Source organism: Rhodamnia argentea, chromosome 7 (genome assembly GCF_020921035.1).
Source record: "Rhodamnia argentea isolate NSW1041297 chromosome 7, ASM2092103v1, whole genome shotgun sequence".
Taxonomy (NCBI): Eukaryota; Viridiplantae; Streptophyta; class Magnoliopsida; order Myrtales; family Myrtaceae; genus Rhodamnia; species Rhodamnia argentea.
In genome coordinates this window covers 3,479,743-3,500,193 of record NC_063156.1, presented here as the reverse complement: position 1 = coordinate 3,500,193, position 20,451 = coordinate 3,479,743, and the positions used below count along the sequence as shown (strand labels likewise).

At 42.8% G+C, this 20,451-nt stretch overlaps 3 protein-coding genes across 4 annotated transcripts; 1 reads left to right on the top strand and 2 right to left on the bottom strand.

The window, feature by feature from the left end:
• The first annotated feature begins 3,101 nt into the window (after positions 1–3,101).
• Positions 3,102–7,309, top strand: LOC115756256. 2 transcript variants are annotated; one of them, XM_048281689.1, is made up of 3 exons: positions 3,102–3,487; positions 4,172–5,627; positions 7,147–7,309. In XM_048281689.1, exons 1-3 carry the CDS (start codon positions 3,160–3,162, stop codon positions 7,271–7,273), a joined length of 1,911 nt encoding a protein of 636 aa, XP_048137646.1. In that variant the 5' UTR covers positions 3,102–3,159; the 3' UTR covers positions 7,274–7,309. The 2 variants fall into 2 exon arrangements, with proteins under 2 accessions (XP_048137646.1, XP_030551819.1); XM_030695959.2 differs by lacking the exon at positions 7,147–7,309 and adding an exon at positions 5,752–6,639.
• Positions 7,310–8,211: 902 nt separating this feature from the next.
• LOC115756259 (protein CAJ1) lies at positions 8,212–10,337 on the bottom strand. Its single transcript, XM_030695961.2, has 6 exons — positions 10,221–10,337; positions 9,525–9,617; positions 9,359–9,389; positions 8,864–8,890; positions 8,648–8,780; positions 8,212–8,544 (listed from the first exon to the last, which is right to left on the bottom strand). The coding sequence occupies exons 1-6, from the start codon at positions 10,284–10,286 to the stop codon at positions 8,490–8,492; spliced, it is 405 nt and encodes a 134-aa protein (XP_030551821.1). The 5' UTR covers positions 10,287–10,337; the 3' UTR covers positions 8,212–8,489.
• A 6,939-nt stretch (positions 10,338–17,276) lies between these two features.
• Positions 17,277–19,235, bottom strand: LOC115756267 (pectinesterase-like). The gene is made up of 2 exons (XM_030695970.2): positions 18,164–19,235; positions 17,277–18,061 (listed from the first exon to the last, which is right to left on the bottom strand). The coding sequence occupies exons 1-2, from the start codon at positions 19,149–19,151 to the stop codon at positions 17,376–17,378; spliced, it is 1,674 nt and encodes a 557-aa protein (XP_030551830.1). The 5' UTR covers positions 19,152–19,235; the 3' UTR covers positions 17,277–17,375.
• Between the last annotated feature and the right edge of the window lie 1,216 nt (positions 19,236–20,451).

The following is a 20,451-nucleotide window of genomic DNA, read 5'->3' as shown; positions in this document are numbered from 1 at the left end:
TTAGAATAATAAGGCGAATAGCTTCCTCGTATTAGACTGTATGATGCCTAGTTAAGCTCGGGCATCCAATCGATCGAACAAGATAAGCGGAACACTTTAGGCGCCACAACCGGTTTCAACTTACCATGGCCTAATTAGGAGAGCTGCATCAACTCCCGACTAGTTTATATACGGGAGGCCAATCCCGCCTTTAGAGCTTCAAAGAGTATATACATTCTAACCTAGAACTCCTAATACAAAACACTTTGATGCTACCTTGACGCTACTCCCATGAACCAGTTGTGTCTTCTTCTCTACATCGCTCACTCACCATGATGACACCATTAAGCTTCACTCACAAGGGGGAAGGAGTAGTGTTGGGGGTCGCGGAACTTCCGATCCATGAAAACCTTCCCCACTCAATTCCACAACTTCTTCATTGTAGGTCGTTACGTCGCCTCCTTGCGTTACTTTGATACCTTCAACGCTGCTGTGGAGACTCACATGAATGGAGGGCACTTGCCCAACAGAACAACTCATCTCCATCGGTAGCTCCTTTCAATCAAAGGCCATTCGGGCTCCTTCGGTTACTTGAGTTCTCAAGTGTGACATTGTGAGACAACTACACCTTTTAGCAGCACCCTCTTTCGCCTTCTAAGCACTTCCTACTTCCAATTGGCTGATGGAGGTTTCTCCCTTTGTTGAAATGTGGTAGTAGACCCATCTTGAGATTCGTTGCATTGTTCCAAGAATGTTATCCCTAGTCGGTGAGGAATCGGCTCTTTCCCGTGCCCATTAGCATCCCGAAAGCTAGTTTCAAGAGCCGCACTTTGTTTGAGCATGGTTTTCTCCGACGATTCACTCTTCGCCCTCGTTGGAGTGGGCAAACCACAAGTTTTCTCCGACTCGTCCACCCTCTGGAGGAATTCTTGCTCTAATACCATATTGTCTCGGGGCGATAGATTTGGCTGCCAAATTACCCATGCAGCACCTGACAAGTCGAGGACGCTAGATCGGCCTTCCTTCTCCTATTGCCCCTTAGAACAATGTAAGGCAAATAGCCTCCTCCTATAGGATCATACCATGCCCAACTAAGCTTGGGCATCCAATCGATCGAGCGAGACGAGCATAACAATTTAGGCACCACAACTAATTTTGGCTTGCTATGATCTCATCAAAAGAGCAAGATCGGCTCCCTACTAGTTTGTACTGCCTTTAGAGCTCCTAAGAGTATATTCGTTCTAGCCTATAACTCCTAGTACAAACCACCCCGACGCTAGTCCTATGAACCAGTTACATCTTTCCGTCTTCATCGTTCACTCACCACGATGACACCATCAAGCTTTGCTCACAAGGGGATGCAAGTATGGTTAAGGACTCCGTGACACTTGGAGATATGAAATTATAAGTCCAGTCTTTGTGATGCCAGTAGTTTTGTGCCCGATCCTTTCTAGGAGACTACCCGCCAAGGACTCCCAAAAACATAAACATGTCGGCGCTAACCTCGGACCATCTGGACATCTCGCTGCCATGCAAGAGCGCATACTTCTCGCTACCGAGCAAGCGCACATAATTCAAATTTGTGCAAACATTGAAGTGTCTATGGTTGGCTCTGGATTAAGCCCGGCTTGCTTCTTCCTTCTACTAACTTCCGTCAACATGTTTTCCAACAAGAAGCAACATAAATGGGACCAAAAATGATCGCATGAACAAATAGTTACTTCCAGCGTCAGATAATGAACTGGTACTTGCCCTTCTGGTGATGCTGCTCAGACACAGCGTGCGTGCACAAATCCTCAGCAATGTCGCGACGAAGCTATCCGGCCCAGCAAAGCCCGGGCGAGAACAAAGGGATAATTAACATTTCTACTACTTGCTACTCTCACTCATTTTATCATAATTCATACATATTTAATAATTACTCACGGCACATCCATTGAATTAAATATTAATTTAAATCCTTCAAATGATCCTCGAAAATACTTTTTCATGTAATATTATTAGTTTATTACTACCGATTTTACAGAAATCAATACAAGAAAAATGGGTATTTCGCGACCAAAAGATAACAACTAATTAAAGTACAGAATTATGAAACAATTACTTAAGACAGAGTTTATTCCAAGGTTCGAAATGATGACTTAGGTCGCACGTCGCCTTTTTCATGTGGATGTTGAATTAGTACATTACATCAGCATGTTGTCACTAAGGTAAAGAAATTTGAACTTAGAATTTTGCATTAGATTAGGCAAATCACAATTAGATCACCCAAACAAGTAGAAAAATGATTAATCTCCTGTAAAATTCAGAACATCTATCAACCTCTGAACGAGATCGATAATTAGTAAATTTTATTATACAACGATAATTTTCCTAAATATGTTGGAAATTTTGGGATTTCATCAGTAAAAACCCTCGTCTGATGATGATACCTTCTTGTGCATTTCAACAGGGTTGTGCCATCCAATTTTTTTTTTTTTTTTTGGTCAGATGTTGTGCCATCCATTTAGTTACAATTGAATGCCACGAAAAAGTACCAACAGCAATGAAAATTACAAGAATTTATGTATTTAACAATCACATATCATGAAATTTTTATAGTTATTTGTAAGAGAAAAAGAGTCTCGAGTTCAAGAGAAATGAACAAATGCATCCCCAATATTACCGCATTGTGTAAATGCGATGCCATGTTTATCCTAAAACTCGCATCTTAGCGCAAGTTAAAACTCTTATAACTCGGCGAGTTGTTTCAAGAAAAATTAAAGGTTTATAAGTTTTATTTTTAAATAATTAAATTAACTTAAAAAACAAACACAGAAAAAAAAATATTCTAAGTCTCGTTGAAAATGTTAAAACATAAATTAACATTGATAGTAAAAATATTCTTCGTTTAACAATTTTATATAATAATATGAATAATCATCCTAGAAAGTACGTTTTCTTCCCCCCGAAAACACGTCCCGGGGCAACACGGTAAATTGATCGTCAATTGGCACTTCCCGCATGGTCAAACAACCAGGGTCTTTCTTTCCGACCAAAAAAAAAAAAAACAACCAGGGTCAACACGGTAAATTGGTCGTCCTGTCCGCTTCCTAATATATACACCCACGCGATTCCACACAAAATGCAGTCTCTCAGCCCGTGAAGCAGCGACTGTACAGTAGCCACCCCCCGATAGCCATGGTCGGACATGTGACTGGGACGATCGCCGCCTCCACCACGGCCGCAATCGTCTCCACATCGGCGGCCCCGCCGTCGTCGTCCTCGGTGAAGGCGGAGCCCCAGTACGTGAGCGCGAAAACGTCGGTGTGGTGGGACATAGAGAACTGCCACGTCCCCAAGGGGTGCGACCCTCATGCGATCGCTCAGAACATAAGTTCAGCTCTGGTGAAGATGAACTATTGCGGGCCTGTCTCGATCTCCGCCTACGGCGACACCAACGGGATACCTAGTTCGATCCAGAACGCGCTCTCTAGCACCGGCATCACGTTGAATCACGTCCCGGCGGGTAATATGGTCGAACCCTATCATGTCAATTGATGTTTACTCATGGTTCTTTGTCGAGCGAGGTTGTTGCTGTAGTGATTGCCGAGTGCGTGATTTAGTGTAGGCATAACCCTAGCCTGGTATAGTGTGATTCTTTGAGGTTCTTCATCAAGTTTTCTTTTCTCTTCTTTGTGTTATGCGTGAGGAACTGGTGGTTGTAGTCTCGTATCTTATCGAGCGATGAAATGTCCAGTCGGTTTGTCTCGTATGTTCTGCAAATGAAACCTTTATTGAACCAAAATGGACACTTGACGATTTTGGTCACTTGCTTTAATCAGTGCATTCGTCATATTTAGATGTTTTTTCCCCCTTTCGGAAGGCATCTGTAAGAATGGATGGGCTTGGGCATCAAAATCGAAACCACTTGGATTAAAATTGTTTGCTGTGATGAATTTGGAGGACTTACATGACATTGTCATTTATTTGACAGAGTCACGGACTCATTCAAATGATGTGATCTCTGGATATTGCTCTGAAGTGTTTATTTTGTTCTACAACTAGAAAGTTCTTGACTTTCCGCTTAATCAATCTGCTATGTGTAGGGCCATGTATATTGTTTCATGGTGTGTTTCCTATTTTTGCCATTTGCCAAGGAAGGTTTCAAAGGGTAGGCATTTTGATGTACATTTTTCATGTGAATGAACAGGTGTAAAGGATGCCAGTGACAAGAAGATTTTAGTTGATATGCTGTTTTGGGCTGTGGATAATCCTGCTCCAGCAAATTATCTGCTGATTTCTGGTGATAGGGACTTTTCTAACGCCCTCCATCAGTTGCGTATGAGAAGATATAATATACTCTTGGCACAACCACAAAAAGCATCTGCTCCACTTGTAGCTGCTGCGAAGAGCATATGGTTGTGGACAAATCTTGCTGGTGGAGAATCCCCTCTGGCAAGTGTTGAATCATTGCAGCTTGCTAATGGTAACTATCCATTCGTCGGTGGGATGCTACAGGACCCAACTTACGAACCAACCCAGACAAGTCAACTCTTGACTTCTGATAGTATGTCCATGTCTCAACTAAGGTACCAAACTTCTACTACTGGGAGGCTTAGCGATAACACTCACAGTGCAAATGGAAAACAGGTTTGGAGATCTCCTACGCCGTCAAGCATGACCAGAACGGCTAGTTTTCCTGGTATCATGCATGGAGATACCAAAAATACTAATCATAACAAGTGGGAATTCACACAAGAAAAGCAGTTTAAGAAAGCGCCTCATGAATTTTTTAGTGCTGGTGAGTCCATTGTCTCTGCCAGTAGGTCTGAACCAAATAGTTCTCCTAGCAAACATGATTTTTATGGGACTATCGGCTGTCCACAAAATCTCTATCCTCGTCCAGTTACTCCAAACAACCCTCCAGTGCAACCTAATTTTGGTCATGGTAACCCACGGCGTTCTAACCCTAGTCGTGACTTTAATCTGGTTCCTCCAAGGCCTGACACTTTGCTACCTCCTTCTGTTCCACTCACGAGTATGCCCAATATTGGCAATCGAAGGCTATCTGAATCCCCAAGCTATGCACAATACAGCAATCAAATGGACAGATATGAGAATAATTCCAGCTTTGGTGAAACTACTAACTCAATTAGCTATAATACATTGAACAGAAGCCATGTGTCCATGGGTCAACAATTTCAACCTGACAGCAGATACACTAGTGGTCCTGAATTTTCATCTTCATCTTCTCAAATTGTTAATGTTGATTCTGGCAATGGTGTCTGGGGAAGTCAGGGATACACACCGCCTTCTGAGTATGTGCAAGGCCTTATTGGTGTTATAATACTGGCATTGAACAATTTGAAAGAAGAAAAAATTATTCCTACTGAAGCAAACATCACGGATTGCGTACGTTATGGGGATTCTAAGTTCCAGAATATAGATGTGAAAAAGGCCTTGGCTAGTGCACTTGAGCAACGTATGATTGTAAAGCAAAATCTAGGGATGCTGCAGTTATATGTGGGTAGAAATGAGAAATTATGGAACTGTGTCAACATTATTGGTGGACTTCCTGGTGATTACCGGCAAGAAATATGGGACTGCATAGAAAGTTTCCTGTCATCTGCAGCTGGAAGATCAGCCTTGTTTGCTACGAGATCCAGGTTAACATACTGTTCTTCTTTATTCTAGTTTATACTCATTTATCATTATTTCACCGGTTTGCTCCTTCATCTTATTCATACGACTGCTCTCTGTTCTTCCTATTTAAACAAATATACTTGACAGGTACGAGGCAGCTTTAATTATCAAGAGAGCTTGCTTAAAAGATCTTCCTTTGGGCAACGTAATCCAGCTATTGAACATGATAATTACAATCAAGAACTGGATTGTTCACCCCCAAATAGGATGGCAACCGATTATTATTACTCTTGCAGAGACTAAAAGTGATGTGGATAGTACAGTCGAAGCTTGATTTTGGTGATCAAAATCATTAATGCATCAATATTTAGACTTTCGGGTGCTAAAGAAGCTATATAATAGAAACTAGTTACGTACTCTACCTATAGTTTGCATCGCAAACAAACTTTCTTGTTGGTTTTTGCATGGTTGAAAACCATAATGTGGTCAAGGCCAAGAACTTCTTTGAGGAAATCACTTGAGATTGCATACAAATTGTTTATGCTGGACAAGTTGAGCTTTCATTCCCAGCACTCAGATGGTGCAACAAGATCTTACTTTTGTGACAAGTATATGGGCTTATAGAAAATGCCTGAACACAGTTAGTTACAATGGAGTCGCCATGGAAGAATTTGCAGCACATCTGTTATGTCTGCAGGAGGTTTTGATGGAAGCTCACAATATGCTCAGTCGAATGTAGGTTCGCATTTACGTCCTATCAGCATGTTCTGTTCTTTGTGGGTGGGTGATTGATGAAGGGATTGCTATTGATGCAATGCTTGACTGCAGTACTAGTTGGGGAAGAAGCTTTTTACTGGCTGTATTTTTGTATTGAACCGATAATGTCTTTGGGTAGGTTTAGTTACTATTTGGACACGTGTTTCTGTTTGTGTAGAACATTATGGGGAAAAAAGCCTACAATCCAGGAGCTTTCCTGTATCTTCCTCTATGAAGTTACGTCTGTTTCTCGTATACCCATTTCTGGTTAGAGATGAATCTCAACAGTGTTAAATTGAACCCCGCGACATGTCCATTTATCGGATTGACCCCTGAAAAAAGAACTGTACGATTAGGGAATGACCTGTGTGGCTGGGGCAATTTGACCAATTGTTGCTGCCTCACAATTTCTATTTCCTTTTGGCCAAACTGAAACTTTAAAATCTTCTGGACTATTTTGACTTTGCCAAGGATGTCCGACTAATTCGTCAATTTGATTTGATGTTCTACTCTTGCATGGAGCATTGCATGATAAACCTTAGTAGCTTTGAGGCGAACTGGCAGCCAAGGTTGAGCCCACGTTCTTCCCACATTCATTGCATGCATGTAAATTTTCGGCTGAAGCGCATGACTATTGCCGCCTCGAAGTTGGAAGATGCAATGCATAGTAGGAAGAGGAAAAGATTCGATTTTTGTTCTTACGCCGGAGTCCTAAGTTTTCCCTGCCTTCTTGTTCTTGAAGGGTGTAGGTCTTGTAAGTAAGCCTCTTGCTTTAATAACTCAGAGATACGCATGGAATCCTAAGCTTCTCCTGATTGATAGTCAAGACCAACCGAGCACATGCTTCCCTAGCTCGGGGGTGCTTTGCCGGTATCGTTGGACTATGCTAGTTTCCCTAGTTTCGTCCGGATAAAGAATACAAGAAACGTCATAATTTTCATACAGCGCTTAATTGAATATTCCCGGAACTTTTTCTCTGCTCATTCAAATGCCTCATCGGTGTAAAATCACCTTGAGTTCCTGCTCTAGCAATTCGTCCTACATGACTTGTTAAACCGTATTTTTGAATCTGGCTTGCTTTTGTAACAGGAATTGAAGCTTCACGTAGAAATTTTTTCATTTTATGTGGCAAGAGCAAACAAAGCTTTTTTTGGGAAGTCTCTCTGTCAAAATTGTGGACACAGAAAAAATTTAAGAAGCTTTTTGTTCCTCTCTTGCTTTGTCTTGGAAGCATAGTCCGCGGACTTTGACAGTGTTCCTCCGCTGGCGTCCATTGTCGCTTTCTCTTCTCTGTCCTTGCACTTCCTTTGAGCGCCCAAAATCACGGAATAAAAGAATGGCAATGGTGACTTCTGAGAGAGAATGTAGAAGAAAAACTCGTTTTGAGTTAGGGTTCTTCGACAGTGACTTCTCCCTCTCCCCCAACTTGGACATAATTTTGCCCTATTTACTTAAATTGAGTTAGGGTTCTTTAAATGGATCTATAAACCACGTCAATTAACTTCTCATTTGTTGATTTCATATTGTCAACAAACAACGTTCGATAATTAGGACAGCATAAGATTTCCCAATGAGACAAATCAACGGAGGCACTCAAGTTCATGATTTTTGAAGAATGTGATGCTCGATTACGCGCCTTACAAAAGTTACGGCACTTGCAGCGTTCTTATCTCATTTCACTTAAGTGCTTTAGAATGAATACACGGAAGTATGGTGCATTTTCTCGTATCTTATTCCCAGAGATGAGTGCGTAGTAAAATCTTGGATCGATGATCATACAATCTAAAAAATTGATAGTTATATATGAGAAAGAAAGAAAATATACACCAAGAAGAAGGATCTTGCGAAGTATTTAATCAACAAGCTAAGATGACCAATGGCCCAAAAAAAGGGCAGAAACGAGAGGAAGACCAATGACTGCAGACAAATTGTATACGACTGATAAAAAGAAGGAAGAGGGTGAATCTGGAGATTGATGATCTTGATTGTGTATTCATTTACAGGATTAACAAACATGTACAGGATACATCATATGTTTCTTCGCATTAGCGCCTTATCTGTTGAACACGCACTTCATGACCATGATGCCAGACAATTTATCCGACTTAGTTTCGGCTACGGTTCCCAAATCAGGGAAGAAAGGGATTATGAGATGGATAATTCCGCTTTTCCCTATTGTATGCCCTAGACACACAAACAAATGAAAAGGTGAGTACATCTTAAGTCATGCCTGTGACTGAAAAATTGGGTTCCCATGAGCCGGGCAATCTGAAAGCTGGAAAAACACCTGGAAGCATTAAATCCCCCGAGTCCAAGTGTTCCCAGAACGATGAATAGGAAAGGTATCCCCACGAGTGCGCGATATCCTTTTGCACCATTCGTCGATGGAACTCCCCTTCTCACAACACGAACATATGAACCTGTAGAAAAACGAGATCATTCTGCCATCACAAACGCCCTCCACCACCCACACAGCACATAGACACAGCAATTTCAAACTTACCTGACTCTGAATATTCCCATTTCGCACCTATGATGCAAACGTGAAACAATGTCAGACATTCATAATAGGGGAAAGACTCTGGAACATGATTCTACCGACAGGCACTAGCATCGCTCTCATGCTTTGCAAACTCAAACCTAGATACTGTTTATCCTTTGACAACCCAAGACGAGATCACTACCAATATCAGAAGATGACATTGATATACTAATGCCACCTTTTAGGTGGCTTCATTAGAATATTGCAATAAGAGTAGTTCCGTCTCTCAATTTACTAAGTGAGTCATAACAAAAGTTGACATAGTATATCTCAAGAGCAAGTATGAACAGCTTTGTCATACAAGAAGGGACTCAGAAAGCTGTCAAGGAGGCAACTTTTAGCAGGGGTCCGTTACAAGCTAACTACTCATGCCCTTAGAATTACAATGGACGCACGCAATTTATCGAGCAAGCCCTTGTCTTCCAAACAACAACTGTTCAAGATAGAGAGAATTACCAGACAGCAGACGGTTGTAAGCTTCTGAAATCTGCGACGAATAAGAAATTAACTCAATTCCAATTCATATTACCAAAATGCAGCTAACTGAAGAATGAACGCGGAAGAAATAAAGAAGAACAAAAAAAATGGAAAGCTCCAACATTTCAGGAGCCATAGTAGTTACCAGCTTGAACTTAGATTCTGCCGTTTTCTTTTCATTAATTGGGAAGAGATCAGGGTGCGACTCCCATACCTTCTTCTTGAAAGCCGCTTTAACCTATATAACAAATTGACCCACCGCCACATACCCATATCAAAGTCGAACATCATAGTTCCCACCAAAATGCAGGTCATGCATAAGCAAATCTTAAGTAAGAGCCACAACATAGTCCAATATTTACTGAATCGAAGCAGGTGAAGATTAGACCCACCATTCTATGATCACACACACAAGTCACCAACCTCGTGAACCTCTTGCCCTATAAAACATGGAATGAACTGAAGCAAGATGGACCAACGAGCAGCCCAAAACTGTGCACCGAATCAACTCGACGAGACGAGCAGAATGGGTAAAGTAAAAACCAAGAAAAGGACGCGAATTGGCAACAGAGGGACACGAATTCCAGCAATCAAGAAAGGATCGGAACAAGAAGAAAAAAAGACGAAGGCCCAGATAGAGATCGAGCTCAGAAACGGTAAAAACCAAGAAAAGAACGCGAACTGGCGACAGAGTGAAACGAATTCCAGCAATCAAGAAAGGATCAGAACAAGAAGAGAAAAAGACGAAGGCCCAGATCGAGTCCCGACGACAAAATCAACTCTTTCCCGCAGGATTTTGTAAGAATGGAAGATGGGGAATGAGAAAATCGAATCGGAGTACCTGAGAAGGAGTGGGGCAAGAATTTGGAGGGAAGCCCAGAAGGTCTCTGGCTTCGTCGCTCCGCATTTCGCCACTGTTCTTGCTCTTATTCTTCACTTTCCTATTAGGCCATCGTGATTTTTATCATATGTCACTGATCCAATAGAGAACGTGTGAAAAGACTCATTTATCCCTAAATTCTAGCCCCATCTTTGCTCTCTCTCTCCCTCTCGCCTTCCCTCGGACATCCACACAACAAACTCTTCCTTGTGACGTCCTGGAATTACAATGTCCATAGGAAAAATTATAATTCCAGCGTGGAAAGTGAAATTTGATCTTGAGATTTTAGAAGCCGACGATTGGTTGTTCCGAGATGTTGTCAGAAAAAGTCAAGTTTGAATCGTCAAACTTTGACTCGTTTTATCGAGAATAGTCGCGTGAAAAATTTAATTTTGTCCGAACCCTAAATGCAAAAATATCATTTTTACCCTCGGTCATTTGAGTCAAGTGACTGTCCGATACCTATTTATTAAATTACCAAATTACCCGTGAAATTTATGCACTTGAGACAAGGGAATTAAGGAATTTGTGAAAAGTCATGTGGGCCTCAATTCTCTCCCCTTTTCCGTCGAAATTCCCCTCCCCAATTTATGCAGCCACCCCACTTTAGTTGGGTTTTTTTCCAATTTAATTTTTTTAAAAATAATATTTACAAAAATATTTTTTAAAAATAAATATTAACGGATTTGGGTCTCGCTCGGCAGCTCAACCGCCGAGCAAGGCTTGCTCGGCAGCTGGGCTGCCGAGCGCCGGCTGGCCTGGTGGGCCGGCTTGGCTGCTCGGCGGCCAACCGCCGAAGCGACCCACTTGCTCGGCGGTTGGGCTGCCGAGCAAGCCCATCCCCTTTTTTTTTTTTATAAATTTCGTTTTTTAAGTGTTTTAATTATTTATATTTATAATATTTTCATATTTTTTAACATGTTTATATTTTTTTTTTTTTTGCGAAGCTTATCTTTATAACATAATTAGTATTAATTAATACAAAAAATTATTAAGATTTATAATTCATAAATAATGTTGTAATTATGTAATTAATTGAAAATATTCACATAAGGAAAATCCTCAATACCAAACGAAAAGAAACCCTAGCCGCAATATAAAAAATAGAGCCCAAAAAAAAAAAATTCGGGGGCGTTGCCCCCGAACCCCACGCCGATTTGTTCGCACCGCAAAGGAGATTTGTTCGCTTGCTCCAAGTTGGGCCTATCGGCCCAACTCTCCGCATCATGAACCAAATCTCAATTTTTCCTCCATTTTTTGGGCCGCACAAAAATATGTCGGGTCGGGTCATAAACCGGACCGGGTACATAAAATTCAAGACATATATTAACAATATATGAAATTAATTGAAAATATTCATAATATAAAATTGGTAAATATATTCATATAAATAATGTTGTAATTATGCAAATTCGGTCGGCTAAAAAGATTGAAAGAGGAGGAAAGAGGGAAATGAGGGTTCATTTAATATCGAGAAGTAACATCGAAGGGAAAAAAAATGCAAAATTGACAAGGTCGGGACAAGGAAAAATGGAGGAAATTTTGCAAAACCGGTCCATTTTCAACGCCTTCTTTACAACCTAGCATCGGCGGTGGACCCTCTCACCTTTCCTTCGTGTCCTACCATTCATAGCTCGTTAATTGAAAAAATAAGTACCCGTAACGAAACCTTAAAACTTATTACGAAAGTGCAATCGAATCTTAAAACTTATCGAAAAATTTACAGTTGAGTCTCAAAATATTTCAAGAAGTGCAATCAAGTCCTAAATTTTATCAAGTCGATACAATCCTTGCAGCCGAAACACCGTTGACCGGTGAATTAATTTTTGCGGGAAGGATTCACGAGACTCTTTACTATCAATGCGGTTGACGAGGCCACGTGCGCGCGCTCGTTGCAAGCGGATCGCCGAGACAGTCCCCGTTCTCCATCATCTAGTTACGACGGACCTTGTGTGAAGAGACTTCATGACCGTCGATATCTTAGTGAGGGCCGTGGTGACGGGCTCTTCAATCTTCCAACCTTTGATTGTGAGTGGTGCGGAATAATTACTGCCCAAATCGATGTTTCTAATAGCGTGGATGGGACACTAAACGCTGAGCTTTTCGTGATAAGAAAAAAAATAAGGAGATGCTTTTTATATTTTTCCGAGCGAACTTTCCTTTTTGAAAAATTTCAAATAAGGGCTTTAAATAAGTGAGTATTATTTTAAATAAGGGCACAATATGTGCTCACTATTTCAAAGAAGGTCATGACCAAAGGTGTATTCGTCCTTTATATTGTCTGCATTTCTTTTTCTTTTTTTTGTTGTCCTGACCTTGTCAATTTTGCATTTTTTTTCCCTTCGATGTTACTTCTCGATATTAAATGAACCCTCATTTCCCTCTTTCCTCCTCTTTCAATCTTTTTAGCCGACCGAATTTGCATAATTACAACATTATTTATATGAATATATTTACCAATTTTATATTATGAATATTTTCAATTAATTTCATATATTGTTAATATATGTCTTGAATTTTATGTACCCGGTCCGGTTTATGACCCGACCCGACATATTTTTGTGCGGCCCAAAAAATGGAGGAAAAATTGAGATTTGGTTCGCGACGCGGAGAGTTGGGCCGATAGGCCCAACTTGGAGCAAGCGAACAAATCTCCTTTGCGGTGCGAACAAATCGGCGTGGGGGTTCGGGGGCAACGCCCCCGAATTTTTTTTTTTTTGGCTCTATTTTTTATATTGCGGCTAGGGTTTCTTTTCGTTTGGTATTGAGGATTTTCCTTATGTGAATATTTTCAATTAATTACATAATTACAACATTATTTATGAATTATAAATCTTAATAATTTTTTGTATTAATTAATACTAATTATGTTATAAAGATAAGCTTCGCAAAAAAAAAAAAAAATATAAACATGTTAAAAAATATGAAAATATTATAAATATAAATAATTAAAACACTTAAAAAACGAAATTTATAAAAAAAAAAAAAGGGGATGGGCTTGCTCGGCAGCTGGGCTGCCGAGCAAGTGGGTCTGCTCGGCGGTTGGGCTGCCGAGCAGCCAAGCCGGCCCACCACAGGCCAGCCGCTCGGCAGACCCAGCTGCCGAGCAAGCCTTGCTCGGCAGTTGGGCTGCCGAGCGGGCCTCGCTTCGGCAGCCCAACTGCCGAGCGAGACCCAAATCCGTTAATATTTATTTTTAAAAAATATTTTTGTAAATATTATTTTTAAAAAAATTAAATTGGAAAAAAACCCACTTTAGTTAAGGTGACATCATTGCCCACCTCATCACCCCCCTTCCCCAAGTTTTGACTTTTCTCCCCCCCTTCCTGCCCAAGTTTCCCCCACCTCACGTTTTCCCCTTTCTCTTCTTCTTTTTTCTAGTCTTCTTCTTTTCACTCCCCCTGACCCCCCTAACGACGCGGCCCCACCACAATCCCATCTCCTCCTTTTGCATCGTTTTCTCCCTCGTTCTTTCTCCTTCTTCTTGCGTTGTGACGTGACAGAAACCCCCTGCTGCACTGTTTCTCTTCTTCTTCTTCGCTTTGCTTCTTTGTTCCTCTTCTTTCTTTCTGTTTCGCTTGAACCAGCCCCCACCAACGACCACCACCGACGGTCTCACTGCCCAGCCGCCTCCGGCCTTCGCCGTTGCGACGCACCAACCTCCAGTCGTTGCCTCCGCCGCTCAGCGCCGCGCCAGCCTCCACCCCAACGGCGTCGCGCCATCTTGGACTCGTGGGATCTCAGGGACTGAGAGCCAACACGGCTCACGCCGCCGTGCTCTATCCTCGACCACTTTCACTTGACCTCGCCGCGTCCCGACGACGAACCACAGCCCACGTTCCCTCGGTTTTGTGACGCCGCGATCCCAACCTCCACTGTTCATCACTTCTATCGGCCACCCGAGACCCAAACAGTGTAGTCCCAAATCCGAAAATAACCGAGGACCTGAGAATGTGCTAGCTCCGACGCTTAAATCCGTGTCGCGGCGCTAACCTGAGGACCCAAATCACCCGAACCGAAATTCTGACCCGCAACCCCTAAACCCGAACCTTATCTTTGTCCAGCCACAGTATAGCTGCCCCGTTGCCACCACGGTTCCGACCTAAGGTTGAGCCAACCCGAAGTCCCACGTGGACTCGATCCGATATGGGAGTTCGTAAGCCGATCCGAGAATCCGACTCAACATCGAACGCATGAGTTGTGAGTTAACCCCTAAACTCTGAATAGGGCGTTTCTTGCGTTTAAGGATAGATTTAATATTATTGACTGCTAATTAGATTATTTTAATTGGAATCAGATAATTTAATTGCATGCGATCAAATTACTTGCGTGAAGCTTAATCAGCTAAATATTTTGGTATTTTGGTATTATTAATGGAAGTCCGGAATAATTAATCGGGTCGGATTAATTAAATGTGATCGAGATAGTTAATTACGTTAATTTAATTATTACTGTATGATTATGATTATTATTATTGGGCGGTTATTGTATTATTATTGGGTGATTGTATAATGACTGCTACTTGTCTGGATTGATGTGAGTGATCACCCCGTTTATGGTTGCAAAATCTTGTGGTTGATTTGTATATCTATATGACCACGTGTGGACCGAATTTTGAGCATAAAAATGGCCTCGAGCCAAGTTTTGAGCACGATCGCTTGTGGATGCATTGGATTAAATGCAAAGATAAGAATTGGCTTGATTGTCCGGTGTACTTGTGTGGTCATATGATGAGATTATACCGTGTCGGTCGTACGGTTTCCTAATAAGTTTGTGCCGTGCCGGTCGTGCGGAATAACATGACTTATTAGACGCCGGTCGCAGCTTGTGAAGGACCGAAGCCCCTACAGGGATTCCTGGTAGATCCGTGTCGTGCCGGTCGTGCGAATCTTACGGACTATCGGACGCCGTCGCCGGAAGTAAGAGACGAAGCCTAGTCATGCCCGGTGACACTGCCGGTCGTAGTGTTAAGCCACACCGGTCGTGTGCGCTGGGCTCGATGGTTTTTAATAACCGGAACACGTGTGATACATTATGTATGAGATTGTGATGAGTGTTACGGTTGAGTGTCATGGTTTATATGTTGTTGGTTGTTATGATATGAACTGTTCGTTGTGTGGCCCATGGTGGGGTAAGTTTGCATGTGATTGAAGATTCGCTATGATATTGTACTTGGCCATGTGGTAGATATAGCATAGCGTGAATCGCACGCTATTGATCCGCTATCGATATTATCATGCATGTTTAGGTTGCCTTGAGCGAGTCAATGTCCTACTCGGACTTAGGCGTCGACTCACGGAGATTTTATATCTCACCCGTTGTTGTTAACCATTTTTCGGGTATTAGGCGTGGGAAGCTAGAAGTAAGGATGGCTTCTTTTTTATTAGCATGGAGTAGTGTTAACCCCTAACCATGAACCGGTATTTTTGAGGATCAGAGAAAGTGGCCCCGAGGTAGGGCTTGTATGTACGTACTTCCCGGGATTAACAAGATAATTAAATAAAAATGATCGTTGTGTTATTAATTGATGTGGTTGTTTGTTTGACATCCTACTTTTCTATTCCCGTAGATTTTATATTTGTTTAGGGAAATTACACGTTCCGCGTGCGCTAATAAAAGATAAAAATAATGGGTCGATGACGTACTTGGGACGTCGTCCATTTTGACTTGAGGTGTTTTGGTAGGGTTGTTGCGGGCCCGGGATCGGGGCGTGACATCCTTTCTCCACCTCTTTCCGCTGCCGCCGCCGTCTCCCGACACCACTTCCCTTGCCCACTCGCCGCTTGGCCCCTCGCCCCCGGTGACTCGCATTCTCTCCTCTCTCTCACAAAACTTGCTGGTGCCCATAGGCTAGCGGCTCCCGCGAGCTACGAGCTCGGCCTCGAGTGTACTTAGCGAGCTCCTTGCCATTTAGAATTCTAATTGATCATGTTACGGAAAATGCTTCCATGACAATTTAATAGCATTATCAGTTACTTTTAACCATAGTTTCACACAATATCATCACGCGTTTTGCATAAAACATTCATTAATTGACAAATCGTAAAATTAGAAATAATAACAAGATTGTCGGACTGACAGATTAGCGGTTTCCGCACCGCTAGTATAAAAAAAAGGAGCAATAATGCGACTACTCAATCAATTCCCAAATATAGAATTCTAGGGATTTTCCTTAGTAGTGGTGCCAACTGGAATTTTATATTTGTTCTATCTCATATTTGTAAAAAGTTTTGAAAGCGATGGAAGATGCTACTGCAACATCATGTCATCATTTAATGGTGACCATAGAAAATTTTTTCAACATAATGAACAATTTAAACAGAAAAATTTAGGGTGCCATTGTCCCTCTTTTTTTGTTTAGCTTCCACCGTAGATGTAAATAATGTACGTGTATCTTATAAAATTGACATTTAAATTCCTCCACAAGTCCAACCGGTTGCCACGAACTTGTAAAACAAATATATGGTCAGAATTGCACCATCATTAATTATGAATAAGTGGGTTGTCTTCTATATGGAAAAGCAAGAGAAATTAGAATCAAGAGAAATCAGTGAATTTCATTTTTTTTCAAAGTTAGAGAAATTTGAAAGTCCGCGAACCAAAATAATCGATTCGTGTTTGATATTTAATTTTCTTCTTACGTGAATTCTTTAATTTATTATCTATCATTTAAAAAAGTATAGTTCAATTACCCCCGCGATTTTCTTTTCCTTCCAAGAACTTGATGCACCTGTGTATTTAAATATGAAACTAATCATCCTCTCCGACAACTAAGATGGGTGGCCAATAATGCACCATTACTCATCGACAGGAACAGTACTATCAGTTTATTACGCTGGCATTGCCCTTCTTAATTCCGCCATCGATGTTCAAGCAAAGATCCGTTAGAATTCTCAATTTCGTTGTCCATCTTCAAGCTCCCCTCGAGTGTTGTTTATGCTTCTATTTCGTCAACTTGAAGTTTATAATGTTGTGCTTATATGTTTTCATGAAAAATCTGTATGTAAGTAGCGGATTCAAGTAATTCGGGCATTTTCGTAATTTCACATGGATTCCTCGAAGGTACAAATGGCCGTACAATCACTCTTCACTCAATCCTCTAAGAGGTTGCTGTCCCTAGTACCTCAACCCGAGCATGAACGGGAAGCCGGTGTACTTCAACCACAGGCGTCCCTGAAGGAACGGACCGGCGGCGAAAGCCTGAGCCTCCTTCTTGCTGATCACCCGGACGCCCTTCCACTTCACCCTGCCGCTGGCCCGCGCCCCCGGGCCGCGGTTGCCGTACTCCGCGTACACGCACGTGTTGTCCCCGTTCCACGACAGGTACCCGGCCGGGTGGATGAAGTCGCCAAGGGTCGACTCCATGATCACGGTCCGGGCGTACTGCTTCCAGGGGCGGCCGAGGTACGTCTTGATGGCGAACCGCTGCGGGTAGAGCTTCTGCTCGGGGACGATCCTGCAGTTGTGGAGGACGAGCCCCGTGGTCTCGAACCGCTCCTCGCGGCCCTGGGCGGTGATGGTGTTGAGCTGGCCGGGGCCGGGCTTGCGGGCGATGATGAGGGAGTTCTGGATGACGGTCGCCGAGTCGCCGAAGATGAAGTCCACGGTGCCGGAGATGACGCAGTTGCGGTAGAACTGTCTGTGGGTCTGGACGTAGAGGGTGTCTTGGTAACCGTCCATGCGGCAGTTGAAGAAGGCGGACATGTCCGACTGGACGCGGAGCGCCACCGCCTGCTCGCCCCTGTATCCGGCTGTGTTCTGGAATCCCATGGACTTGCAAAGGAATCCGTTTCCGATGGCAGCTGCATTAAAAAAATCGTTCATTTTTTTTTTTTTTGTCATTTATCATATGGAGCGAGTCTCGATTTTGATTTGGTTTTGTGTGTTGCGGAAAGAAAACTCACAGAAGGTGGCGCTTTGCCATGTCGAAATGCCGGCAAGGGCCTTGTTCTTGTGACCGGTCACAATGGTCCTCCTCGGCCCATCTCCGTACATGAACACGTTCACTTGGTCCTTGTTCACCGTGATGTACTCGTCATACACGCCGGCCTTCACGTAGATCACGTACCTCCCGCGGTGCCCCTTGGGGTATGCCGCAAGCGCCGCCGCGATTGTCCTGAACCGCCCGCTCCCGTCCTTGGCCACCACCGCGTTCGGGACGATCCTCCTGTTGTCCACCTTGGCCAACAGCTTCCTGTCCGCGGCCGAAAACCACGAAGGGTAACCGCCCTCGTCCATGCTCATCAGCCTGCGGGAGTTGGGAGTGAGGTTCAGCTTGATGTCGAAGGCAGCGAGGACCTTGGATATCTCCGAGACGATGGCAAGCACGTTGCTCGTGAGCTGCGTCGCGTTCTGGAGGTTGTTCTGCAAGTCGGCCTTGAGCTTCGCGTCGTCGACACCATCCAAGCAGGACTGCTGGTACGACACGACGGCGTTGAGCCAGTTCTGGACCTCGGCGACGCGGTCGTTCACGGTGTGGAGATCGCTGTCCCCAACGAAGGAGAAAGCCGCCTGGAGCTCGTCGATGGCGAACTGATACAGGTCCTTGCAGTCATCCAGCGACATCTTGACCGGGGCTTCGGTGGCACTGGCGGCCAGAGACTCGGAGAAGTTGAAGGAGCCCTTCATCTCATCAAGGGTGGCGAGCACGGCGGCCTTGATGAGCTCCTTAGGGTCGGTGGTGGCGTTGGCGGCGTACGCGCCGAGGCTCTTCATGCAGAGCTCCTTGTGGTCGGTCGGCGCGCAGATGGAGGAAACCGCCTTCATCTGCGGCGTCAACTTCTCGGCGGAGTCTCCAGCAGACCCGTACTTGTGGACTCCCGCGACGACGCCGATGACGACGCCGACGACAAGGATGATGGAAATAACCGATACAACTACTTTACCGACCATTTTCACGGTGTTCTTTACCGGCGATGGGCCGGAGAAGAGTCACACAAAAAGCGATTAGGGAAAGAGAGATGGATTATCTCTCTCTCTCTGTTATCTACAAAGTTGAGGGTGTTAAGGCCATGCATGGGGAGTTTTATACTGCATGGGTTTCCCTAAAATTAGGAATTTTCTTTTTAGCTAATCAAATGAGCTGGCGGTGCTAATCTTCATGATTAGATGGTTGAGCGGTGTTTAAGCCAACGATTTGGGCGAGAAGCGCTTGCTATGGATGGGGTGTTGTGAAGGGATAAACCCTAAAATAGCAGAAAACAGTTCATTGCATATTATCCGATTGGCAATAGCTCCTTTTTTTTCTCTTTTTTTGTCTGAATAATCTCTTTCTGTCGTTTACATTTTGTGTCGGAATTTTAGGGAAATTTTTAGCATGATAAATTCTAAGGTGGCGGGGGAAATTCGTGAGATGACATCGAGCTCCCATGAGACTGAAGTCGTTAACAATTGAAACATGTTTTTATTCATCACGTCTGGAGATCGATTTGGTTCATTTTCTTCGGGAAAGAAAAGAACAAGTTCTTTTTTCGAAATATCGAACTCGATAGAATTATATTTTGCAAGCTCGAATTGAATGGAGGTGATATGCTCGATACGCGTTAACTCGTTTAGGTTATGTTTGGATCGCCATAACATCATAATAAGCTCAAGTTGACATTGAACTTATTTGTTAATACTTAGCCCCGTACCGAAGAATCTAGCAAAATATATGTACAAAAAAAGAATGCCGAAGAAAATACTATGGAATTATGAACTCGAGTTGAATTCGTAATTAGGTGGATTAAAATTAATGTGGATCTTTTTTCCACATTTTTTATCGATTTGACTCGTTTTAAAGCCTACGGTAAAAAAAAGAGAATTTACTAGAAAGTGTGAGAATAACATCAGGCCAACCAAGTCGTGAAAAAAATCTAGATCATCAATTTAAAGACAGTAATAGAGGTCGTTTGTACAAAAGAGAATTATTAGGGGGGTTGGTTGAAATTTTAAGCAGCCTATTTAATTTAATTGGATAAAACTTGTCATTGTTGTTGGAGTAAAACTCTGCCTTTTACCAAACAAAGAATGAATGTACAAATCAAATCAAATCAAATCAGATAACAATTAATCTCTGGTAAATGACTGGGAGTTAGACTGAGCAGCATAACATCCCAACACTTCCATCCGATGTGCATAAGCAATGCGATTTGCTTATATATGTAAAATCAAACTAGCCAAAATGTTTGGATATCGAGTCATAAATAATCTA